Raw genomic sequence first — 22,476 nt, 5'->3', positions numbered from 1 at the left:
GCTTACCACCTGTTGCGGTATATATAACACATACATTACAAGACCTACGTCCGATTCTTATGTTTTTTTCTCGTCCAAATTTGCAGTTTTGAGCAGCAGAGAATTAATGATTTCTTAACATTAAATTAAATACAATTACAGTCTCTTACATCCTGCCTGTTAACGTTACCAACTTGAACACAACTCTTCAAAGAGGGATAGGCTTAATTGCACTCTGAATTCGACGAAGAGCGGTTCGCACCCTCTCTTTCAGTCCTTCATTCTCACATTCAACGTCACCACTCTTACTGTCTACATGTGCAACATTACCATCAACCGTGACAACCATCTTTCCTTCCTCCCCTGCCTTGACATTGCCAAAGAGAGAAACTAACAATGCAGATACCACTTTCTCTGCTGTTCTCTCAGTTTCTTCCTTCATCCTGGCCTCACTTGCTATTGCTTTCGATGGATCACGGTTAATATTCATGATCACTGCAACAACCGAGTCAGAAACCATGTCGCTCATTGGATCAGACGACCACAACAAAGTAACATATGTTGATGCTTCCTGCTTCACTGTTACCCTTTTATGCACAATCAGGGTTGGCACCTGATCCTCTGCATCATCAGGCGGCTCCACACTCTCATAGATCTGAAGTAGCCGATGTTTTATGACACTGAAAGCACCAGAATAAGGAATAGAGATCCTCTGGGTGATGTTTCCTGTCGAAAGTTGGCTGAAGACAGGAAGATCTTCTGGTGCCATTATCTGGTAAGTGAATCCTTTTTTGACAAGCAAACCACTGACAATTTCACCCACCTCAGGAGTTTTTTCAGCCAAGCGACCAATGGCTTTAGCCGTCTTTTCAGAATTAAAGTACATCTCAACTGTCTGACAATTTTTTGGTGACATAATTTTAACGTTTTGATTGGAGAACTGTGTTATAAGTTTCTGCTTCAGCCTTCCCATCTCATTGGCTTCTCCATGGACAAGAATTATGTTTGGTGGCATCAATTCCTTCAAGAATGCACTGGTCTGAGCAAAATCAGCATGAGCTGAGAAAGAAATATAATGAACCTGCAGAAAGCAGTTACACTTTGAGCAGTGATAGATAATGGAGCCAGGCAAAAACACACAAACACACACACACACACACACACACACACACACAGAGAGAGAGAGAGAGAGACCTGCATATTCAGCGGTACAGTCAGGCCGTTCATGAGTGTTACATCCTTGGGTTCATTAATTATAGTTTTAGCCAGAGTCCCCTCCACCACATAACCAGGTATTATGCATGCATTCTTCTTGTCTTGACACCATATATCGAATAGTTGCCTTGAGAGGCCACTCTGTAATCCACTTGGACTGGCCATCACTACAGATGGTCCCACATCTTCAAAGTTTTCAATGCTTTTTAGTGGTGATATATGCTTAAAGTCAAAAGGGTTGGAACCTTCAAACTGTGAGCGGATCCTCTCATTCATAGCATTTATGTATGTCTGGTAAACAGCCATGCAACGCTTGGCCAAAGGTGAAGCATAATATATTGGGATGTTGTGCAGCTCGGGGTGCGCAGACCAGTATTCATCAAGGATGAGAAGAAGCTCTTGTGCACGACCAAGAGCAAAAGCCGGGATGAGGACACGACCACCAGAAGCAACAGTGCTATGAACAACATCTGTGAAACGCTTCTCACGAACAGTTCGAGGTTGGTGCAGCTGAACACCATATGTGGATTCAATGATGCATATATCAGGAGAGAATTGTGGGGTTTCTGCAGCACGGAGATGGCGATCTTCCTCCCTGGAGTAGTCACCAGTATAAAGCACACGGAGTCCAGCAATGTCAACCATAAACATGGCAGCACCAAGAACGTGGCCAGCTGTGTAGCACCAAAACCGGATGCCATTCACCTCTACTGTCTGGTGAAAGTCTATCACCTGTCAGTCAGTAAATACTCTTTTAGAACTCTGCAAATTTTGAAACCCAAAGGGAAGTTTAAAAACATTATCAATACCACCAATTCTTTGAGGCCTTGTCTGATAACTAGGAAGAACTTTTGTCTGGAAGATCCCAACTACTCTTTATATTTATATCAGACAGAGCAAGTAAAACTTTTTTTTCCAAATCTAAACACCTCTCCCTCTGGGACTCACTCCTCATTTAATTAAACACAGAAAAAATTTTCAGTTTCTCGTTTTCTATTAAGCATGTAAAAGTTTTTGCTAGACAAAAGGTTTTGTTGCCTCTAATAATTTGCAGCATAAACAGGAAAACTAGCCAGTAAGGTTCCTTTGTTTCTGTTAAAGGACAGTGACTCCCAAAGCAGAGGGAACAAAAATATACAAGAAAAAGAACAAGATGCCCTTCCAGTTAGCTCAGGAGATACTTGTATGTAATATTTCCCACACTATGACTTGCAGAATTTCCACTACCAAATCTGGGGCCTTAAGTTGGTCCCTATGTTATTTAAGGATCAAATTTCTTATAACAAAAATTCTGTATCTGTGTCACTTTCTTCGTTTTCAACAAGATCTCGTATTTTTCACGTCAACAACAAGAATCGGATGAAACAAAAGAACCATCACAGCTGACTTCAGCATGAAAATAGTGTTTTCCAAGGTGGCGAGATGTGAAAGTTCAGTCCTACGTCTAAGATTACAAAGAATCTTGGGGGACTCATAAAGGGACGGTTTAAGTGATTGGTTGTCTTGATACTTCCCTTTTTGGAGCTGGAGCTGGAACTGAAGTTGCTAGGAGATGAGTTGAGATTTATCAAATCAAGAGCCCAAACTTAGTATAGGAGTAGGCTAGGTTGTGACAACTGGTATCAAAGCTGGTTCAACACTCAAACCTGAGGTCTCACACACAAGGACGTGTGTGCATCTAAGATTGGGAAAAATCTAGGGGGACTCGTAAAGGAGTCAATTAAGTGATTGGTTGTCCTAATTCCTAACCTTTTTTGTGGTTGGAACCAAAATTGCTAAAAGGAGGATTGGGATCCACCAAATCAGAAACCCGAGCCCAGTAGGGGAAATGGGCTGGGTTGTGACAGTGAAAAGGCTAAACACCAAACTTTGGACCAGTGTTGTTCAGAAAATAATTAAATTTCATGTCCATCCATTTTTTGCTATTTTGACCTAAAAAAGGTCATTTTCCCAAAATACACAATATGAACACCTTCACATAAGATTAATTGAGATTTGAGTCAGGTTTGAACTTGAAGTTTTTAATTGTTTATGGTTGTTTAACATTCAATCCCTTGATTTGGTGGACAGACAACATTTTCCTTGAAAAACAAGCATGCCAGTTTTAGTCACTGTATGATGCTTAACTTGTTTGAAGCTTTATCAACCTTGCAATATCTAAATACTTCTCCGTATTGTGCAAAGGAAGGATTAATGGTGAAGTGTCACAAATATCGTGATATTTTTGAAAATATCACGATATTAATGCCAAAAATAAGAAAAACGAAGAAAATGGGAAAAAAATCACGATATTTTGAAAAAATCAGGAAAAATATTTATCGCATTATTATCATGATTTTTTCATTTTTCTATTTTTTAGCATTGATGTTATCATAGATTCAAATATAAACTTAAACTAAATTATTTTCATCATTTTTATTATCATTAAAACATTCCTTTTATCACTGTTCTATAGTTTTATTTATGTTTTCCTATTAGTTTCTCATTTATTTCATTTATACCCAACTTTTTTATTTTTTAAAATTTTCCGAGTTTTTCCTGAGATTTTCCCAAAAAATGCAACTTTGCTGTTAAAAACCCGAAAAAAAATCTCGCCATAGAAACCCGAGAACGATATTTCTGACAATCACTTGTACTATAAGGTTTACACTACTGCTCTAGGGATGTCACTAGTAGCATACGATTGTGAAGGCTTTCAACAATTGTCCGACCAGAAAATAGCTACTGCCATGCGTTCTCAAAAACCATGTTCCCTTAGTTGTAGGTTGCCAGAGTGAGAAGCTTGTAAAGCAATTGATTAACTTTTTTGGTCGACATTTTCTCTCCTTATGCTTGCAAAGTTAAAAGTTCAGTATTAGCACCACGAGTAACTTATGCAGAAAATGTCTCGGATGTGTTGGACTTTTGTAAGACAATTTCTTGTAATGCCATGAGTAACTCATGGAGAAAATGTGTCAGACTCTAGTAATACCTATTTCTTGTAATGACATTAACTGTTGGAAAACATTGTGCATGTTTAGTTGTTTGATTGCTAACTTTGCAGCTTCATAACTTGACGTTATGAATCCATCCTGTACCTTACACGTTAGATCATGAAAATCCTCACTGGTCTGAGTGTCTCCTTTTAGATAGCTAGAAACACATCTGTTCTAATGAACGACAAATGTGTACAAGTACTAATAGTTCAATTCAGGCAAGAAACAAGACCAACAAAATTAATATTTCTAAAGAAATAGTTGTATCATGTATGCCTTGACTTTAAATCACTCATTGCTACCTAATATCCCTACCTTTAGGGGAAAAAAATGGATATGTTCCAAGTAGTACACGCATGACTGGAAGTCTGGAAGGCTGCCATTTTTGTGTTGACACGCCGACAAATTGACATGGGTATGGCGGCACACTTGACACTGCAGTTTTGACTTTTTGATTTTTGTGAAATTTCGCAATTTTTTTATGGAATTTTACAATTTTTTGTGAAATTTTGGAACTTTATATATTTTTTGTGATGTTTTCCATATTTCTTGTGGAATTTTGCATATTTCTCGCTGCATCCTTGTGTCCACAACTTTTAAAATTTTCATGTTTGTACTAGTATCCCCATACTTGTACCATACCAATATCCATGTGCTCCGGATATGTTGATCGCTTCTATGTAGAACTAGTTTGGGCATGCTCTTAATTGTCACAGATTCATGCGTTGCTACTATCTATGATATTTTATGTGGCATCAATGCCTAAAGCATGCACCCAACTCCAGATTTTATGTTCTTGATCGGTGAATTTGGATCTTATGTAACTAAAAACGCTGGCCAGCCTAGGGAGTCGACTTCAATAAAAGGCCAAGGGCACGATATTCAACAATAAAAAGTTATTTTTTAGGGTTAAAATTAATAATAATAACAATAATTTCATGGAACCATGTAGATGCCTCAGCCTAGGGATTTAGGTATCATCCAGCATATGGGCAGGCCAAGGTGCATTTTTTACTATGAAACTTGGAATTTGTTCACAAGTTCCTAAATTTCTTGGGAGATGTTTTGTAGAAGTCGTAGACAAATGTGTCTAGAGTAAGTCAGCACTTTGGCTAGTTCATTCTAATATTATACTCCGACCAATTACCTCCAAAAAACTTATAATAGTTGGATGTGGTCATTGTCAATCCCTTTGCACTCATGGTGCTCTTTAGCCATCAATTAATCAATAGTATGACACCTCCAACTCATCTTGAAAAATTTCTTGGCTAAAGTTTGGTTTCAATGACCTCCTCCAGCAATTGAGTTCACCCTTTGGATGCCTGAAACTCCTTTAAACAATCCTCAAGTTCTTTCAATATGTTTCATCAATCTCGCTTAGTCCTACATAAGGTAACGTAGCTCAAGATGGGAACCAACTTCAATGTCAATCCAAGTTTCATCTGTCCAAGTTAATTTTTATGGAGACCTGGAGGCTGGAACCAAACAGCCAAAGCACAATTATCAAGGTTCACCTATCATGAAAGGCTTTTATGTCCAATAGTCACTGTTCTTTTCGGTTGAAATTCTACGAAGAGCAGATATATCTAATGCCTTATATGTAATTAAAAACTTCAGTGAACATAAGAAAATGATCTAGTCCTTCCATCACTAACATCATCTATTCTTACATGGAGTGAAGCTGTCCCAACTTGTTGGGAACTTACCAGCCTAAAGTTGTCAAAATTGGAAGCTGGACATCAGTTTCTCAAGGCCCTAAAAAGACATGCCTGTCTTAAGACACATTTTTACCTTTTCCAACAGACTCCTAGATTTATCTTGTCTTAAAAAAAAAACAAAAAGAGAACATCAAATGTACCAGATTCTGGATAACTAAAGGGAGTCATGGGCTAAATAAAGAACTAGTAATTGACTACTCAAGCAGGTTGGTTCACTAGCCCCTAGAATGAGTCCTGACAACTTCAATGGGACTTGTTGGGCGACTATCAACTAGCCTGACTAGTTGACCACGGAGCTAATCAGTGCCTATCTTGACAACCATATTAACAATCCTCAAGATTGATAAAAATTCTCTGTACCTTCTCATTGAAGGATCACACCCCAAAAAAAAAAAAGGGACTCAAGGTAAGCTCACCTCCAGAGATTAATGTTTACATGATTTATGACCTACAGAGGCAATTGAGACTCAATAATGTAGCATTACCAGTTCATATATAAACCAGATGGAGAAATCTCTAATTTTGAGAGGGGTTCACTTTAGCTTCTTCTTTTCATAAGGGCATGATAAATTATGCATGCCATCAGCATCCTTGTAAATATCCACGATGCTGACCCTAAATTGGAGATGATTTTCTGGTTGGCATTGTCAACCTTTGTCACAACCGCTAGGATAATATCTTGTGTGCTGATAAGAATATTATGCAGTCTCTGTTATAGCATCTGTAATACTAGACTATTCCATTCATAGAGCATAAACTTTACGTCTGCACCTAACTTTCCTTACTAATGGCTTAAGAACATGCACCATCAGAATCATAGGTGAAACCATGAGAGAGCTTGAAACTTGTCGCCACTGAGCTAATCCTTTATCACTTAAGCACTTTTGCCAATTGATTGTTTTTTTTTAGGACTTAAGTTACCTGCTCCACTCCACGCCCTGGCCTTTAGAATGCTTAAGGGAACTCTGGAAGTTCGTGGACACAAATAGGATTGAAATAAAAAACATTACTATTTGTTTTGGACACTTGTTATATAGAATAAAGAAACACAAGAAACATCCTGATGCCACGGAAGGTTGACACCTAGATCCACAACTAGCCCTAGAACACCCAATAGAATATCTTAAAAAAGCTGTGAAATTTTATTTCAAGAGCAAGAAATAATGTAGAAACGTCTCACTTCACCATTCCACACTACAGAAGTGCAGCACATGACACATCAAGTATGTTCGATGTTTGAAAGAATAAATACCACATATATAGGAAACTCATCCCATGAATTCAGCTTATGTAACAAAAGAAACAAGTGAAAGAACGAAAGTACATAGAAACAACTAACCAAATCCAAAAGAATAGTCAGCAAAATGTTAAACCAAGCAACTGCTAAGAAAAACAAGTAAATAAAGTACCTCTATTTTGTCCATGGAGCGAACAATATCACCCTCATCATATAACATGTCTTCAACAGAAACCTTGCTTACTTTCACATAGTCTGATAACAGAAGCCTGTAAATGGCTTTTGTTGCATGGGTCATAAAAACCTTTCCTTTGAAAGTAGTCTGTTCCACAAAGAATCAGATAATTAATTTCTTCTAAAAATCTTAAACAGACATTTGAACATTGACTCCCTCACCTTCTCTAGAAAATAGGGAAGAGAAGCAGCATGATCCAGGTGAAAGCTGCACATTGAGTAACATGTTTTGTTCAAAATCATTACCACAAGCAAATCAATGCTGGAAGTTTGTCGGAGATAAACTATCAAAATAAAAAAGGAGAACAAAAGGGTTGGATGATCAAAGTCACCAGAAGCTAGAATTCTTAAACTTATTTTTGTTCGTCACCAAAAATGGTGTGCACCTAGAGAACCATACGCCACCATGGGTTCTTGGAGCAAAATTTTATTACTGGTAGATCTTTCTTTATGTCTCGTCAGAATTTGTAAGATGAACTAGGGGTTCAGTAAATGAAGGTTCTTCATAAGGCACACACTTCAGCAGTTTCCAAGAATGGGAAACAAGAGACATGTATGCATCTGTTATATGAACAAGATACGTCTGAAGCAACCTGATACACGGCGGTAACGGTTTCATAAACATCTGAGTAATAGAAAATTTAACATAATACTCATCTTCCCTAGAGACATTCACTAAATTGATCAAGGTAACAGTGCTTGGGAACTGTTCAACTCCTAGTCTAACCTGATCCCAGCGTGTCTTAGCTTCTTCCAGACATTTTCCTAGAGAACCCAATTCCTATATGCAAAAAACAAATCGTATTGAAGCACCAAGCAAGTTCAACCCATAGGACTCAAAACCATCTATTTCACCCAACATCAACTCAAAACAATTACCTGAAACTAGAATTCGTATTCCCACGTCAGATCAAACTAAACACATTTCGACAACCTAATTTATTAGAACAATCATGCGAACGGGAAAAAAAAACAACAGAAAGCAGATGAACATACTGGGTAACGAGGAGTACGTCGATGGTCGAGGGATCGATCTCATCGAAGTAAGGGAGCGCCGCCATTCCCGAGTATGCCGGATGAATCCCACAATCAAACTACAATAAAGATCAAAAAATGCCAACATAAAATAAAAGCGGACCGAAGAAGCAGCAGCAAGGGAAGAGTGGCTTACAAGGATGGTCTTGTTCTTGTAGGACATGTAGACGCAAGAACGACCCACTTCGTTTCCGGCACCGAGCGGCGTGATGATGAGTTGGTCGCCTTCCCTGGAGGCCGCGGAAAAAGAGTCCTTTCGCTTCAGCGATGGAGCTGCACCCGTTGACGCCATCGCGGAGGCCCCAGAAGATCTCCGGAAACACCAAAGCCTCTTCTCTCGACTTCGTCGTCAGTTTCCGAGTAGAGGAGATGGACTGGAAACAGTTTCCAACTGAGAGAAAGGGAATTCCAGGATTTTTGAAAGGTTTTGGAGGGCGGTTTTAGGGCTCCCCTCTCTCTCTCTCTCCCTCTCTCTCTCTTCGATTTCACCAGGTGAAGCGGGTTTTACCATATTTGGACTTCAATCTGAGACGCTACTTCTCAATCCGAATCCGAAGATTTTGTGATATCTGGATCCAATAAACCTTCGAAGAACTGGGCCATGTATGTCTTTATAATTTTTACTTTCCCTTGAACAAAATAAGATATGCTTTATCTGACAAGCAGGGATGTTAATCGATTGGATTGGAATTATATATTTGATCGAACTTCTAAAAGTCAGATATGGAAAAAAATTATCTCACTAGATTTGGATTTAGATTTAAGAAATGACATCCCAACAGATTTGGTTTTGGATTCAGTAGTTTTGAGTAAATACCTTATCTGATTCAGAATTTGCTTTAAATAAGTATAGTGGTCAAACAATCTTTTAAGTGCTTTTCTAATGAACATTGTTTGCTTGAACCTCTTTCATATGAAATGCCTTCTTCCACCCAAGGGATTCCTTTGTAGTCTAAAAATAAGCTCCCTTTCATAAAAACTCCTGTTCTCCTTGGGAAGAAAAAAAAAATCCTCTAAATAATGGCAACTATATGATGCAAATTTACTAATTACTGATGTCATTTAGCAACAATTACATATTAATACTTACAGTATGTTGATGTTGTCAAACAACCTCGAAGTCTTTTATAGACCTGCCTAAATTTTTGAGATAGATGCATGAAATAGCAGCATATTGTTACTACTGTCTTTTTAGAAGTTGTTTGACAAAAATAATAGGTTGTTATGGTCTCCTAAACAATAGAGCAGACTCATGGAGCACTAATAATAATAGCATTTTATGAATCAGCCTCATTTTTTAGGACAAGTAACAAAATGTTACTGTTGTTGCGAAACAGTTTCTTAACCATATCAGTGGAAATCAGATATACTCTTAACCATATCCACTTTTTAGGGTATCACTTCTTTGGAATTGAATTCAAATTTGAATAAGAATGAAGAAAAGGCATGTTTGAATCCTAATCCAAAATCTGATTTCAGTGTGAACATGATTGGAACCCATTGTACATTCACATCTGAATCCAAATCCAAATTTAACCGAGTCTAGCCAATTTTGAAAATGTAAGGACGTTGGATATGATATTTGTTTAAAATTAAATCTGATCTGAAACCGAATCCAATTGGATATTCATGTACATCCGAATTTGAAACAGATCGGATATTGTTTTCGTAAATATGAGTATGATTCAATTTTTAATTGGATATTAATTTTTTCTTCATATTAAATTGATATGAATCCCTCAATTTTGTGTCAGTCAAAGGCCCATAAATCCTTTCGTATTTTCACATTTACAATGTGTTTTTGTTTTTCAGCGCAGAAGAAAAATCTAGGTCAATTTTCTTGAAAGCAGCAGTATAGAACCCTGTAAGCTACGGTATGAGTACCACATTGAGAGCCATGGTTCATTCCATTCCCATTGAGTTTGTCGCAACTTCTTACTTGTTACCAATTGAAACATTAATTTTTTATTACTTAAAGTTTGATTCTAAATCAAATCAAGTTTGACCAGATGTAGCCAAAGTATAACAAGTCACACTTATCTCAATTAGAGCTCGTTTAACTAAGCCTGGGCACCTGGCCGGACTATCGACGAGTACCCGGTACTCGGCCCGAGAAAAAGGGCACCGGTCCAGCCTGATAATTTATTGGGCCAGATGGGTGGGCCCAATATTTCTTAAATATTTATTATATGAATTTATATGTATAATTATAATATTTTATTATGATTAATTATACCTATATATTATTATATTAAAAATATATATTTTTATTTTAATCGGGCTAAGGTCAGGCTCGGGTTTTCATTGTCGGGCCCAGATTTCGGTTGTCAGGCCAGGTCGACCCAATGTCCAGGCTTATGTTTAACTTCCAATCAGGTATCGTTGTGTAGACCTGAGCAACGAGCCGGGCTGGACCGATAGCCCGGGTCCCGGCCCGGCACATTTGGTAATAAAAAAAATATTTTTTAATTATAATTTTTTAGTAATATAAAATATATTTTTAATAATAAAATACATATTATTAAATTTAAAAAAATAATAATTTATTTTTTAAATTATAAACGGACCGGGCCGAGCCGACCCGAGCCGCACATCAGGCCCGGGCCCGGCCCGCCGAGCCGTTTTCTCGGCCCGAACCCGGACCCGACCGGGCCTTGTACCTATCGTTGTGCTTGGGGCAGTTATGCAGCTACTGAGGTAAAACCGAGAGGCGCATCAATTGCTTTGCTGGTTGAAAAAATCCTACAATTTAGATGATTAGGTGCTGCCTAGAAATGGGTCTTAGTTTCAAGCCACTGAGCTGAGATGAAAGCCTTTCATGTGAAGAGGCAAAATTGACAATTCAAAATTCAGTTTTGCTTTTCGCTCCATGTTTAAAAATGTAAAGTTAGGGTAGTGTTAATGAGATTTCAAAACAGCATCTTTGGAGTGTTTGAGTGATGTCAAAATCAAGTTTTCTCGAAAATGAGTTTTCAGAAAACCTGGCTTCCAAAAGAGGCAAACACACAAACCAATTCTTAAACATTGATTAAAACCCATTTTTTTCACAAAATTAATTTTTTCAAATTTCGGATGTCATCCAAACACACCCCAAATAGCAATGGCTATGCACAAAGCAAAAATGTGGATTTACATGAGACATGAGTGCCATGAAGAATAAGAACCTATAAGAAACATCGTGATGAGAAGGTAGGCAATAATATGGGAAAAAAAAACAGGTTGGTTTTCTTTCAAATTTTCAAAACACAAGCTCCACCGTGCTCGGGTGAGTAACAAAAGAAAACACCAACCTTTCAATCGGCGTATGTGCATATTGTAGTTCGTCTGTAAAGCATGTTATCATATTATTTCCCATCTCAGAATTTCAATAGCTCGGGTTGTGCTTCAATTCGGTAGTAGAACACTCAACATCTTCTGGTAACAAAATGCACACTTTAGGAATATAAAAAAATAATACCTAATGCATTAGATCGAGAAAGAAATACCAACAACCAGTTTAGTGAGGGCATAAGTGGGACCAAAACAGAAATGGATCCTGAGGAGTTTGTATGTATGAGGAAAACATATGGTGGTCATAAATCATGATACATCACTTGCAGCACTCTTTGTTTGAGTCTATGTAGTAGTACTACAAATGACGAATAATTGATCAGAAGAGGTTAGGAAATATTACACGGAGACTCAATACAGGATGCATAATGTGAAGGGCACTTTTACATACTGTAGATCCATCATCGACTGTCTCATCATTTGATTATAGGAATTCAGGCTGAAGGGATGATTCATTGCAGATGATCCCTAAGAAGAAGGTTCCACCAATTTTGCAACTGTGACTTCTTGGAATATGAATGAATGGAGAAAATTGGTAATCAGCAACAGCAGACCATGAACTAGCATGAGCAGCGAGCTAGCAAGTAGCCCATCTCAGTTTGTGCCTCCAATTGACTCGTGCCTCTCATCAATGTCTTTCATAAGTAGTGATGGGTGCCATTGCAGTAGGTCGGCAACTTCTCAACTCTAATTGGTGTTCATAGTCATTGAACAATGTCTCAGAGCCACGTCATTGCCATGCATGCACTCCACAAAATGTTCAAACTCAGAAGAGTATGCTCTCTGCATCAGTAAGGAAGACATCCTTAAATATGTGAATGATGAAAGATGGCGATGATCAGGGCTGTTCATATGCTTTGCTGTTTCTAGAATCCTGGCATAGCTATCTCTGTCGAAACAAGGAAAAGCATTTTGTCCAGCCACAGCTACTCCTTGATCCCAAGCTGAGTTCATAACCTGCAAAAATAAACATTCACTTTGAGAAAATCTATTTCACTGGGCAGTTAACGGAGAAGTAGAGCCAATTAATGGAGGGAAAAAGTAAATGATGCAAATAAGTATGGAAGTGGAATCACATTGAGATCTGACAGCTTCTTTTACATTATCCTAATCATTGTAAATCCATCTCTCGGGCAAGTCAACATCTCAGAGGATTTGGAAAGCAGAAAAAGTGAAAAACCCACTGTCCCTTGTTCCTTTTGTCAGAGAAATGGACCATGTTTTCATCACATGCTAGTGCAGCTAAAATGCTGCTTCTTTCTGCAGAGAAATTCCCATTTCCAGTGCAATGCAAACAAACTAAAAGGTTCCCAGAATATAATAGCATAACAATTCCTATTAGCGAGGACAATATTGAGGGTTTTTTCTCACCTGCCAGGTCAAGCCCTCAGAATCTGACATTGCTTCATCAGTCTCCTGATAAGGGTGCAAGCTAGAGTAGGCAAACTTTGCTGTCACAGAGTGCTTCTTGAGAATGTCAAATATAGCAGCATAGCCATCTCGGTGAGAAGAGTTATAAAAACCTGCAGTCAACTCTGCTGCATGACTAGCAGTTCTGTACCACCAGTACACCGCTGGAATCTGCTTGAAAAGCAAACCTCAACACGTAAAGACTCGATCTGCTATGTGAATGTAGAAGGTTTTCGGGAAATGTTTGTGGTCATTCACAGATTGAGTTAAACCAGCCATACCAGTAATCACAGGTTACGACAGCAAGTGGACTTCTACGTATTAAGGTAAAAAATGGAATCAGAAATGGTCGAAGTACAGCAAGTTAATATAAGGCTAGTCAGACCAAGTTGCAACCTTCCCAACTCTGACCAGTTGATTTGTAGATCCAAACTCCTATTTCCATGAGGATCCCACACAGATTTCCAACCTTAAGACCCTAGCAACCTCAAAATCCCTAGATAAACATGAGTGTGCTGACTACATTCACCTGCGGACATTTGCTAACTTATCTGAACACCATGCATACATGAAAACAAAAACATGGAACGAACCTTCACAACTATCTCTGTGTCTTCGAACAGAAGTTTAGCCAGAAATAATACAGAATCAGCATGATCTATTAAAGCTTGTGAGTACCATTGGAGGAAAAAACGCCCATAATAACTGTCATAATCACCCCTATTACAAAAGAAGCCAGTCTCATGAGGCTTTGAATTATACTGGCCAGCATTTTCAGGTCCTCTACTCCACATTGGATGCCCTTGCAAATTTGCAGCTTTCTGTAGGCTCCGCTGCAGATATTTGTCATAGCACTGAAACAAAGACATAAACAACTTTATTGATCATCATTCTTCTAATGGAAATGAAAATAATGCAAATGCGACCTTGTTTAGCATATGAAAGACAGATCTGCATTGAAAGTTAAGTTGTCAATTGTAATTCCATATAGTAAAACTGTGCTGGATAGGATAACATAAACAAAATTGTGGTTCAAGAATAGATACTTGGCAAACGGCATTTACAACAGCGGCATCTGGATACACATTTATTCCAGTTTGTGCATAGGAACTTATCAGGATTTAGTAATCAAAACTGGAAGCTCTTTAATCGAAAAGGTCTTCCAGAGGAAGAAACCTAGATTCTTTACCATCGGACATTTGGTTGCTCATTTGGCTTATTCCCTGTTATTTTAAGTTTAATGTGTTTTTCCAATAAAAATAGCAGCAGAATATTGTACCCACTTGCAATCATTTTGAATTAAAATTTAACTAAATTAGGGGGTAAAAAGCAAGCAGACAGAAGAACAGTCCTTAGACATTGTTACCTGAAATTCACCAATACCAGGATACTTCCACCCTATTTTTTCAGGAAATGATGGATACTGCAGCCCTCCAGATGGACCCAAACCAATTTCAATAGCAGAAATAAAGCCATCTACGAACAAATCATCAAACTCCACCCGAAAGCTCCTCATGAAGTCAAAATAAACCTACAAGAACTTAAGTGAAAATTAAAAAGCCAATGGAGATTTGAGAAATGTGAAAGGTCAGCGGCAGATTTCCAGATACAAGAACTTGGAGAAAATAATTATAAGCTGCTAATCAAAAGCAGAGCATACAAAGAAAATAATCTACAAGAGTAGAACTTGTATTTGCTTGTAGGCGTGACATTATGTAGTCTACAAAAAAAAACGCTTTCAAAGGAACAAAAGCAAGATCATGCCAATGACATAGTAGCAATATAAGCCATCAGACATCACAAGCCAGTGAAAACCTCCCATACAAGTCAAATCAGACTTGCATTAGTCAAGAGCATTTGACCGAAGTCACTGCATGCAGTCTACCAAAGAAAAGAAGGGTTCTGCCCATATTCAATATAAGCAATCATAAAAGACAAGATGGAGGAAACCTCCCATAAAAGACAAATAATTATAGAAAAGACCATGAAACTAAATGCCTATTAGAGCAAATGTATATTGTATGTCATTAAAATACATTAACAGTAATACCTCAACTGCAGTTCTTCCCTTAAAAACCCGTTCCTTATCAACACCCCAGGATAGACATTCAGAATTTCGTCTGCCTTCACGATCCATGAAAAATATGTCTGGGTTTTCTTTTCCAATCTCTAGAATCCACCTTGGAAGTGTGATTAGCATGTCACCCACTCCACTTCCCCCATATTCATAAAATGCCATTACAACCTTTCAAAAAACAAAAAATACATATGTCAAGAAATTGTTCTATAGCTTTTTCTCCTTCAAAGAATAAAAAGAGCCACTCAGTGTCATGCACCAATATGACCCACTTAATATAGATTAGTACACTAAACTAAAGCAAAGAAAATGATGTTAAGCTTCTCCAACTTAAACAAATAAAGAAAACCTGCAATTTGAGTTTCACTTCTCGAACAATATTAAATAGGTCCCTATATCCAGACCACTGATAATTCTGTGGCCAACCTTCAACAATTCCCCACCAGCAGTCTACTACCACGCCATCCACATTTAGTGACTTAAGATGCCTCAGATCACGTCGTAAGCCATCTGGATCAACCAACTGGCAGAAGCCATTGATAATGCCAAGCTACGGAGTGAAAAAAAAAAGGCAAATAAAACTTTAAATGCGGAATACAACTTTTATATTTGAACTTTGCAAGAAAAGTAAATAAACTGGCAAAAGGAGGTGGCTTAAATACTCTGATGGAAAGCAACATAAATGAATGAAAACAAGTGTGCAAACAAATGAGTATTCAATCCACCCTGATTCCAATTGATACTCTTCTGATTGCTGAATCAGGATCAAGCACTCACTGGCAGCATAACATAAACTGGTATATATGTACTTTCAGGAATATTATTCTCCGGTGCTCCATGACAAAAATCCTGCATATGCTGCACATGGACCATCATGAACTTAGTAAGTGCATTGGAACAGCATCTTTAGCATGGTCACTGCACTACACTTTTATCTAGGATGGCAGGAAACAAACAATGTCAAATAGTGAATCTAACGAAACAAACATTTTCCTCTCCACAAGGCAATGATCGTATTTGTCAAATCAAAACCAAGCATAAGTAATTTTTGAAACAAAGGCAGGAACTGCATACTAAAGATTGCAATGGTATGTAACGAGAAGGAGGAACCGCTATCTAGCAAGCACTCAATTTGCAAGAAATAAATTTTGTAGATGGATGAACCTTTGCAATAATTCAGGTAGACTTTCTGTCCTCAAAAACAGTCTGTAATTTATTTGTTTTATTCCAGGTTATCCACCATCTGGGACCACCAAATAAAAGTATCATTCTCTTCTCCTCACCAATGATGACATGTCCAGGTCCCTCAATGAGTCCAAATTCTAAGATACAATAGATCCCTCAAAGACGAAAGACTGTTTTGGAGAAACAAGAAACAGAACCTGCTTCAGCTCAAGGGACACAGACTGGGTCACTGGAGACATGAAATCTTTACCTTTAAGTTTGGCTGACTAGGTGAACCATCCAAGTGAAGATCCTGGATGTAGGCTAACGGCTAATCAGAATTCATGTAAGAGGTCCAGATCTGGTTGAAGGAAAGACTACTGTGCTGGATACATGGAGTGTATGCCAAGGTCTTAGTTTTTTCCCATTAAGCAAGTTTCAGCATTCACCAAGTGAACAAATGTTTCATACAATGAATAATACAACAAAGTCAATCAATATATTTTTAGGCCTTAAGACCATCATGTCTTGAGTTCCTCTATGGCAATCAAGCCCACTTAGTTAAACGTAAAACTGTTAACTAAGAAAATTTAAGAAACATTTAACCATAATTAAAACTAAGATAACAGTTTAAAGTTGCAGCAATGAGATCAGTTGACTACGTGCAGATGTTTGCTACTTTGACCCAATGGTGTCATTGGCGTACTGTATCGTGTGTCGGCTGGGCTAACCTATACGTTGTATCGTAATGTATCGTAAAATTGATTTTTAATTAAAAAACTAAAAAATTAGTAAAAATCCATAAAAATAAGGAAAAATCAAGAAAAATAGCCAAAATTCAGAAAAATTAAGTGTATTTCATATAAAAAAAATCATTACACATAAAGAACATTAATGATTCATCATTCATCATTCATAAACCATAGGCATATATAACAACAAAAAATTCAAAAAATGAAAAACACTAAGAGATTCAAAATAACATATTAAAACATTCATGATCTATCACAACTTTAAAGAGCATCAATCACATACGAGTTTAGACTTGAGAGTGTTGTGAAGTTTAGTAAACTACATCGCAAGTTCATCAAATTGATGCTTTCTTCCTCAAATCAACGGTTTTTTGGAGAAACCAGCAAAATCTCACCCTCTCATAGGCTTTAAATAAGTTTAGAGAGAGGGAGAGAGGGGGCCTCGGTTTAAAAGAATGAAGCAAAAAGGGACCTTGGGCCCTTTTTTTAAATTTTAATTTTGTATCGTACGATACAGCCCCTGTATCGTACGATACACCCGACACGGGGTATGGGTTTTCTTCACCCAGACGAGTTGTATCGTGTGATATGGATAACACTGCTTTGACCTTATAGAGGATAAAGGCATCATGATCAAAGATCTTTTGCCCCTGGCATCTACACTCTCTTTACCACTTGCACAATTACTAAAAAACCGAAGAATTTAGGCCTGATTCCACATGCTTGACACACTTTTAATTTATAGTTATGTCAAAAGTTCTAAAATAATAATGTAATGGCAATTGAAATGATACCAACTCCAATTATTCATTATCTATCTCATGCCAAATGCTCCTTTCCAGTTTTCCTCCAAAGGAATTATCAACTCTTGTTCCACGGATCCACCTTCCTACCTTCCTCCTATTTGGTGACACATAAGTGGTGTGGTGGGGAACTGCAGATCCTTTCTCCCAAGTTCCAATTTGGGTGTTCAGTTCCCTATCCCAATTTCTTGATTTAGGTAGCAATGCATTGTACACCAAATATAGGTCACTTCCAACAATAATAGGTACAAAGATAAGGACATGTTTGATTGTTGGAACTGTGCTCCTATACTCTCACCAGGATGTCCTCTCAACCCAAAATCAAGAAGAAAGCTGGATCTCTCCCCTGCCAACATTCTTCCCTCAGTTTTAAAGATAAAAAATGAAGTTCAGGATTTCTTCACCAGGTGTTTGATTCCCTAGCCGTCTGGATGCCTCCGGCCTCTCACACACACACAGCCAATTCATTGCATCAGGCTGTACGTGTCAGAGGCTAGAGGGATGGATGGCCGAAGGATTTCAGCTCCTCTCTCTCTCTCTCTATATATATATATATATATATATATATATATATATGTGTGTGTGTGTGTGTGTGTGTGTGTGTGTGTGTGTGTGTGTGTTTGCAACAAATATCAGAAATATTCTGAGATATTGCATAACAACACTAAAAACAAGTAGGATGAAAAAGCTAGAATTTATCCTAATATCTTAAAAATATTACCAAATGAAATTATCACGATAATGAGATGTCATCAGATTTCATGAATTTTTGTAAAAGACATTTTTTAATATATTTTAAACTTTTATTAGGTTTATTTTTCACACCTAAAATAATCATTTTAAATTTTATCAATGCTTCTGCAAGGAAATTAGTAGAAAACTCATATTTCATAATTTTCTCAGTTATTTGTATTTTGTACACAAAGTGTGTGTGTGTAACATATATGTATGTATTTACGTAGAGTCAACTTTTTTAAAGTTCATTTCATTCAAAAGACTCAGTGACCTATTATTTGCTTCAAAGTATATGAGGCAAAAATAGTTCATATTATGGTATAATTTTAAGTACAATTGCAAAAGTTGTCAACATAAAGGCATACATAAGACATTGACCCAAAGAGTTAGCTAACAATGCCATACCATGTGAATATATTCGGTAAGAGTTTGGCCATGCTGAATAAAGAAAATGCATAGTAGAAAAATGTGGACAAAAAGCCAAAGACACCAACATGGAAGACATATACTTGAGATTATGTCAATGAGAAAGAGAGAAGAAAATATGATGATAGACAGGAGCAGAGCAGGAGGGTCCAATCATGATTTCTAAAATTTTTAAGGGGCCCATATGCCATAGGCTATTCCATGATTCTTTAAAACATTAAAATTTTCTTTTGAAAATCCAAAAAGAGGGAACACACCAGGACCACTTTCTCTCTCTTAAAACCATGACTCCGCAATCGCCCTCTTAACGATCCAAATAAGGTAAAGCTTGAAGATACGGTTTGTACTCTATTAATTTCTCTGTGCCTTAAATCGGGTGGGTGCCGGCCAGTCTTTCGGCCAGATCCCCCTCAAAACCGTAGCCCTGATAATTATAGCACTTAATATTTATTTTAAACTTCAACTTGGTAAATGTTTTCAGTTTCCCTATTTGTTAAGTCACCTTACATTGTGTTCTGGGTCTTGTGACATAAGTTTGGCTTCTTGTTTGTCACCTAGTGGACTATGTTACTTTTTTATAGTAATGAATATCATAGCAACTTAGTATCTTGCTTCTTGGCTATTTTATGCTTATGTAATTGGTTGTTGTTTGCTTCTGATACTTTGACTCCATAACATGGTATTTTTGAGCATCCCAAATTTAGTTACCGTATGCATCTAACAGCCATGGTTGTGCATCTAACTTATTAAAGGAGGACTTACTGACATTTTCCACTTAACAACCTGCTCAAGCTTGCAGAGTTTGAAACAGGGTTTCAGAAAATTGGACAAACAAATACCATAACCATTCCTCATAAGCCACGGCATTAACAGGCCAGGGCTCCATCACTGCCAGGTCATTTCGGACAGGACCCAACTCTGAGGGGCTGGTAACAAGTCATCACAAATTCACTATAGGAAAAAGCACACTTGATTTTTACAGTATACATATCCTGTAATTAATAAAATTTACATGCTTCTGCCTCAATATTCCAGATCATAATTGAATCTTAATGTATCTGATATGGATGCTTCCTGCTTTCTTATGAATCCTGTATCGTCAGTTGCAGTACAAGCAGTGTGTACATAAAACCAGCCTGTCAACACCCGCACTCTGAGCAGGATGCCGACAGCCAGGTTATTCTGTAGTGCAGCGTTTGTGTATTTCCCACAATCGTGTACGTCTAGACCACTTGCAACTAGATAGCAGCTCACATGTAATCTAAAGCAAAAAAATATATACTTTTTTTGTTTCCCAAAACATCGATTAGGATGACTGAAGAGCTAACTTAGCCGTGATTATTCAGAAATCAAAAATCAAACAAACTTCTCAAATCACATATGCAGTAATTACATGCTTGCCTGATCAGCATCAAGACATTCAGGTGAATTTATAGGGCTAGAATGTGCAAATTTCTCACTCTTCAGGTCTCTGTCTGCAACAGCAGCAGAATCAAGAGATGCTGGGGACAAGCTGTCATCCATTCTAAGAGCAACGGGCGGACAGGCCAGTGAAGTTTTAACGGTACAGCTTTTCAAAGCGGAACCTGATAAGGGACTGTCAATATTCCTCATAGGAAATGGTGCCTGCAGAAAGGAAAGAGCAACCAAGTCACAAGCTAAAAATCAAGATAAGAAAGCAACACCCTGTCGCTGAAGATATAGAAATGCAGAACCAATCACGTTGAAATGTTAGGAAGACAACAACACCACTGTCAGAAATGTCAATCAGAGGAGATGCAGTTACAGGTGTCAGAGTCTCAACATCGATAAAAATAGTGTATATAGGTAAATACATGTGTGTGCTTCTCCAGTAAACCCACGCAACCACAACTCTAGCGAAAGGAAGCTCAGAAAGCCAATCACATGAACAGTTTGCTCAGTGGGATATATTTATAACGTGAAATACTGCAGTCTACATCATTAGAATGGCACAAGTGTTGATCCTAATAAGCACAGTATGATCATAAGCGTCCTAGGACTGCTTTGTTATTTCGATAACTCAGTTACATAATAGCACACATGCCACATTAGGGAGCGAGATCCATCCGATAGGGAAGAAATGAGGAATTTTCAATGTAGTGACAAAATCCATAATTAGAATATATGAGTTCTACTTCGCTAGTCAAAACAACGAACACACGCAGCAAAACTCGGGAGAGGATGAAGGACAAGATCTGATCACTGTAACCATTAGCTTTAGTTCCAAATTGCCACATGGAAGCGTGCTGAGACAGGGAGAGTAGGTTTAGGGCTACAAAAGCCTGGCCTTCGCCTCGAATTAAGCATATCTTCCGAGAAGGGGGGCGGGGGCAAGCAAGAAAAAAAAGCGGCGGGAAGAAACCGCGGACAGCTTACGGAGGGAGGGTTGGAGCGGTAGGTGGTGCCGTCACCCTCGACTGTCCAACCCGCCTCGCGCGCCAGGGCCGCAAGCACGTCGTTCATGTCGGAGCGGGCGGGCAGGGTGAAGTTCCCGTGCTGACGGAGGCCGGCGAGCATCCTGGAGGTGATAGCCCGCCGGTGCCGCTCCCGGAGCTTAGTGCGCTCCTTCTCCCTCTCCCTCTCCCTCTCCTTGTTGCCTTTACCGCCGGCTACAGCCGCTGCCCCGCCGGCGGACGCCGCGGCTGCGGCGGCCGCGAAGCCCCGGGGACGTCTTTGCTGGTGGTGCTGTTGGTGGTGGAAGTGGTCCAGATCGTCCGGATCGTTGCCGGGATCGAAGTCGGACTTGACGTCCATGGCCGCGAACTTCCACCCCGCGCTACTCCCATCTCGCCGTCTGGCCACCTAATTAAAGGCGGAGGCCGGGGACGGAGCGCAGCCTCCTACAATGGTGGTGCCCCCGAGTGGGCCCTACCTCCCGGACCTTTCCCCTCATCCCGACCGCGCCTCGACAATAATGAACGGCGAAATTTAATTAATAAGAGAAAAAACGAATTTCTTAGGCTAAGCATTACTACCAACAAAGCTTTTTCTATTTAATGTCATATTTTTCTTATAATTCAAAAATCGGGCAGCTGAGTTTCGGTTTTTTATAAAATTATTTATGTGTTATGTTTTTTTTTTTTTTTACCTGCAACGGTGGAACGCGATTATAAACTGTCCACAAAAAATATAATCATAATAGATAATTTGCACTAAGATTCTGCATTTTTGACATTTTTTATGAAAAATTTGTTGACTTAGATTTTGTATTTTTAACATTTTTCATGAAAAAAACTATTGATTGAGAGGTTTTCAACCATTTTACCTTATTAACTGCATCATTGCCCCAATCCCAAAAAGGTTCTTGATTACAAACAGATTCTTGATTAAGAGGCTGAAAGACAAAAAAGACAACATGCAATTCA

At 38.4% G+C, this 22,476-nt stretch overlaps 2 protein-coding genes across 2 annotated transcripts; both read right to left on the bottom strand.

Annotated features, from left to right (window-relative positions):
• Positions 1-86: 86 nt before the first annotated feature.
• Positions 87-8,877, bottom strand: LOC116266255 (cleavage and polyadenylation specificity factor subunit 3-I). The gene is made up of 6 exons (XM_031647395.2): positions 8,530-8,877; positions 8,355-8,452; positions 7,521-7,566; positions 7,297-7,446; positions 1,174-1,926; positions 87-1,060 (listed from the first exon to the last, which is right to left on the bottom strand). Exons 1-6 carry the CDS (start codon positions 8,683-8,685, stop codon positions 188-190), a joined length of 2,076 nt encoding a protein of 691 aa, XP_031503255.1. The 5' UTR covers positions 8,686-8,877; the 3' UTR covers positions 87-187.
• A 2,959-nt stretch (positions 8,878-11,836) lies between these two features.
• Positions 11,837-21,996, bottom strand: LOC116265599 (beta-amylase 8). The gene is made up of 9 exons (XM_031646321.2): positions 21,488-21,996; positions 20,492-20,716; positions 15,988-16,068; positions 15,560-15,760; positions 15,184-15,378; positions 14,500-14,664; positions 13,727-13,987; positions 13,095-13,304; positions 11,837-12,680 (listed from the first exon to the last, which is right to left on the bottom strand). The coding sequence occupies exons 1-9, from the start codon at positions 21,863-21,865 to the stop codon at positions 12,411-12,413; spliced, it is 1,986 nt and encodes a 661-aa protein (XP_031502181.1). The 5' UTR covers positions 21,866-21,996; the 3' UTR covers positions 11,837-12,410.
• Positions 21,997-22,476: the final 480 nt, after the last annotated feature.

The sequence above is a fragment of the Nymphaea colorata genome, chromosome 12 (assembly GCF_008831285.2).
Source record: "Nymphaea colorata isolate Beijing-Zhang1983 chromosome 12, ASM883128v2, whole genome shotgun sequence".
Classification (NCBI taxonomy): Eukaryota; Viridiplantae; Streptophyta; class Magnoliopsida; order Nymphaeales; family Nymphaeaceae; genus Nymphaea; species Nymphaea colorata.
Note: the sequence above shows the minus strand (reverse complement) of the source record. Positions and strands in the feature narration are given on the sequence as shown.